Source organism: Leishmania braziliensis, chromosome 24 (assembly GCF_000002845.2).
Source record: "Leishmania braziliensis MHOM/BR/75/M2904 complete genome, chromosome 24".
In the NCBI taxonomy this organism is placed as follows: domain Eukaryota; phylum Euglenozoa; class Kinetoplastea; order Trypanosomatida; family Trypanosomatidae; genus Leishmania; species Leishmania braziliensis.
In genome coordinates, this window is record NC_009316.2 from 262,098 (window position 1) to 266,103 (window position 4,006).

General features: G+C 56.9%; 1 protein-coding gene across 1 annotated transcript; it reads left to right on the forward strand.

Annotated features, from left to right (window-relative positions):
• Positions 1-884: 884 nt before the first annotated feature.
• On the forward strand, positions 885-1,862 carry LBRM_24_0760 (conserved hypothetical protein; the record flags this gene model as incomplete). The annotated part of the gene is made up of 1 exon (XM_001565292.1): positions 885-1,862. One exon carries the CDS (start codon positions 885-887, stop codon positions 1,860-1,862), a length of 978 nt encoding a protein of 325 aa, XP_001565342.1.
• Positions 1,863-4,006: the final 2,144 nt, after the last annotated feature.

Here is a 4,006-nt window from a genome sequence, read left to right on the forward strand (position 1 = left end):
AGTGCATTCCCGGAGTGTAACGAGTGGCGGCTGTCGGGTGTGAAACGATCTAGGAAAGTCGCAGGTTAAAGGTCAGTAGCGAGGTTATCACTCTTATGGCATATGCAAATGGAGGAGGTAAGAGGTGAAAGGGTTGTTGGAAATAAGAAGATGAGAGGTTTCCTTTAGGGAGATATTTTAAAAAACAATAAAAGGTAATGATGTGTATATCGTTTTAGAGAGGGTCTTTACGACAGGTTTTAAGGAGTGAGGATCTCCTTTAGTATAATAATATTAGATTGTAGGTTGAATTTAGGTTTTTTTCTATCTGTTCCAAATTATAACGAAGAAGGGGAGGACTATCTGACCTCTATAAAAAAGAAAGGGATAAAGAAATCGTTCAGGTCTGTAGGAACCGGGGTAGAGAGCCGGAATATAATTTATGGGGGGCAACCGCATTTTTGCTCTTTCGGCGGCCGTGGGCCACTAACACCGAATCAATAGGAGCGCCACTAGAGGGACGCTGGACTGTGTAAAAAGGCGCTGTATGGCCCCGGCTAGCCGTGTCATCTGCGAGTAAAAAGTGTATCCTCTCTCTGCCCCTCTCTCACTCCTACGCGTCACACACACACACACACACACACACACACCTCTACGCGTGATGTAGGCGTGCAGCACAGATACAAGCACATCATCAAACAGGAGGAGGGGGGCTCTCTTCCCTTTCCCGCTCCGCCACACCTGCAAGTACACGAAGAAACACGCGCATACGTACAGAGAGAGGGCGGAAGGCGCGCCCCGAGGCAGTTCCCCATTTGCATCGACTTTCCAGCGCTCCGCGCAAGAGACCCCCACACGTGTCCATTACGCTCTGTCCTTCTCTTTGCTCTGGCACTACCCCGGTCATGTCCATCGACGTCAGCCTGTGCGACCGTTATGTGGTCTTCCTCGACATAGACGGCGTTCTCTTGCCGGTCCCGAAGTTCACCTTCGGCGGTGGCGACCTCAGCGGCAGGTGTGTACAGTGTCTCAAGCGGCTGGTCGCCGCCCTCGGGGGACGCGAGAAGGTGACAATTGTGCTATCCTCCACCTGGCGCAACCACCCCGCCATGGTGAACCGGCTGAACACATTCATGCAGAAAGAGGCGGGGGATGGCATCCCTATCGTGGCGGAGCGGACGCCAAACGGGACGGTGCTGGTGAGCTCGGTGACGTACTACGCCGATGACCTGTCGGAGCAGCGCCTCGTGCGAGATCGGGTCGACGAGGTGTTCCGGTGGCTGCGCACGCACATCACGGAGCATCCGGAGGCGATCGGCGGGCGATGGTTCGCCATTGATGACATGAAGCTGGACGTGGAAGAGCGCATGCGCGGGCACTTTCTGCACACGCAGACGGACATCGGCATGACAGACGCAGACGTGGACACCGCGTGCGCGATGATCTCGTCTCTCCCAAGTCCGGAGGCAGCCTACGCCGAAGCGGCTGCCGCCCTCGCTGATCCGGCGCTGAAGCAGGAAGAGATCGAAATTCATAAGGTGCTGCAGTCTCGCCTGGAGGTACAGCTCGCCACTGCCACCGCACAGCTCGCGGAAGCGCAGGGAAAGATAGTGGTCCTCTCTGCGGAAAAGAAAAACCTTGTCAACGAGCTGGCGGAGATGCAGCGGTCTATGGAAGACATGCGCTATCGACTGGCTGTGTACAACTTCGCCAAGCGCTACCCCTCCCTCGCCGCCGCGGTGGAGCTGAGTGACACCAAGACGGGTGCCGAGAGACGTGACTTGGATGCCGCCATCCGCACCTTTGTAAAGCTTCTCATGGATCGCAAAAAACTGCAGAAGAAGATGCGGAGCGAGGCCAAAAAGGTGAGGCACGTCTCATGACAAGCAGGCGAGTGCGGCGCCAAATGGTCATGTTGGTGGTCTTCGTCATTCTACCGGAGCGTGACAACAGGGTGCGGTGCTGGCGCGCCTCTCTGTGCAGTTGTCAAGCAGTAAGCAGAGGTACATGAAGTCTGGCAGTCGCACAGTTAACAACACGCACACACACACACACACACACACACACACACACATACACACAGTCAGACACAAAGGGGTGCACAAAGAAGGAGTGGGGGGCAGCACGCCTGTCTTGTCGTGGCCACAGCTGGACATCTGTTACGATTTGCCTCTCCTCCTCCCTCACCACCCTAGTTGCTCCCCTTCCCTGCCACCGGTAATGCTTCAACTACCCCCCCCCCCCTCTCCCTCCCTACCTCCTCTCTCCCTTTTTCGCGCACACGCATGCACGCGCCCTCGGTGGTGCTACACACGGTGCGCACCTTCCACTGAAAGAGAACAACAGCGGCAACGAAAAAGCGAAAAAGAGGATGAGATGACGAGTCGTCGTACGGGCTTGCCTACAGTAACCCCCGCTGTGGGCTCTGCTTCGCGTAGCTCTTCCACCCCCACTTCACCCCCCCCCCCCATTCGGAGCCCTTCAATAGGCCTCTTATCGATATCCTCAGCCTATTCGACATACAAATCACCCTTTAACAGCAAGCCAGCGTCGGCACCGTCGTTCCACCGCCACGCCATCGTGCTCACTGGCTTGCACGCTCAAGGTAGCTCCTCGCATCACGTACGACAGTTTACGACGTTTTAAGTCGCCGTCGAAGATGTTCACTTCTTTCCCGCTGCTACCAGCTCCATTTCCTCCGCAACAGCAGCAACGCTTGTGTTTTTCGAGTCGCCGAGCAGCGTCTTGTACGCAGCGCTACTCAGCCTCAGCATCCTCAAAGGCAAGGTAGTGTCTGTGCGCCGGGCGCCAGTCGCCGAGGCGGAGGCGCCCATCCTGCACAGTGGCGGGACGCCTGTAGCGCTGGAAGCCTCCGCAGCGCCGTCGCGGAGATTAAAAGCCTACTGGCGTCCACAAGCATTTGTGGCGACGGGTTAGCACGCCAGCAGTACTACCACACGCCGGCCCAGCCACAGTGGGGTGAACAGCCAGGCAGGGCAGCTCACACCGAAGTATCGAGGCAAGGTACGGCACCGCCACCGAGGAAAAAGCGCAGGATAAATACGAAGCCGAACAAAGACACGACAGCGTGGTGGTCAGGTGGCGTGATGAACGAGTGGCGTGTGCATCGAGCAGTCGTGGCGGTCATGGGTGAGGACCGGATGGCATGGTGAGAGCTTCTCTGCACAATGTATTCCTTCCGCCCGCACCCCCAACGTCGTCTGTTGCCTCACCCCTCTCTTTCTTCAGTACACCTGTGTGCTGCTTCTTGTCGTCGTCGTCGTCTTTACCCGCCCTCATACGGCGCCCTAATTCACTGCCATCGCTGCCTCCTTCGCCTCTCTCGAGGCCCAAGCAAGCTCGCCGCTCTTAAACACCAACGTCAACCAGTGCGCCCAACGTCGCTTCCCCCTCCTCCTCCTCCTCCCATCATCCGTATAAGGAGCGCGCTCTTGTCAGGGAATGGGCAACTCCACAGCGCCTGGTTGTGTGTGTGTGTGTGTGTACAGACAGCTGCTTGTCGCTCTCTGTTGCTTCCTCCATCTCTATGCTTCTCCTTCACCCCTCCCCCTCCTCTCTCGTCTTGCTTCTCGTTTCTCTGTGGGTTGAGGTGCAGCTGGATAGGGGGCGGCCACACGTGACCACACAGGCACGCCTTGCTGTGACTGTCCTCCATCTGTCCCTCTCTCTTTCTCGCAGCTGCCGCAGCAGCATTGCCTACACAAAGATAATAGAGAGCACTCGTCACACCTCTCTGCAACCATTGGAAACGGGAAGAGAACCCCTGTGCCTCGGGCGTTCCTGAGCTCTCCTTTGCTACCCATCAGCACACACAAATCGTGAGGACACACGAGAACCCCCACAAACGCACGCACGATGCGTATGCGGGCTTGCCCTACGCAGTCGCTCTCTCACGCAGCACGGCACCCTATCGTGCAGCTTTGCTCGATCCCGCACATCTGTATAGAGATAGACGGGTATCCCCCGCACAAAGATACACCGCGCATCAACATCACCAACAGTGAGA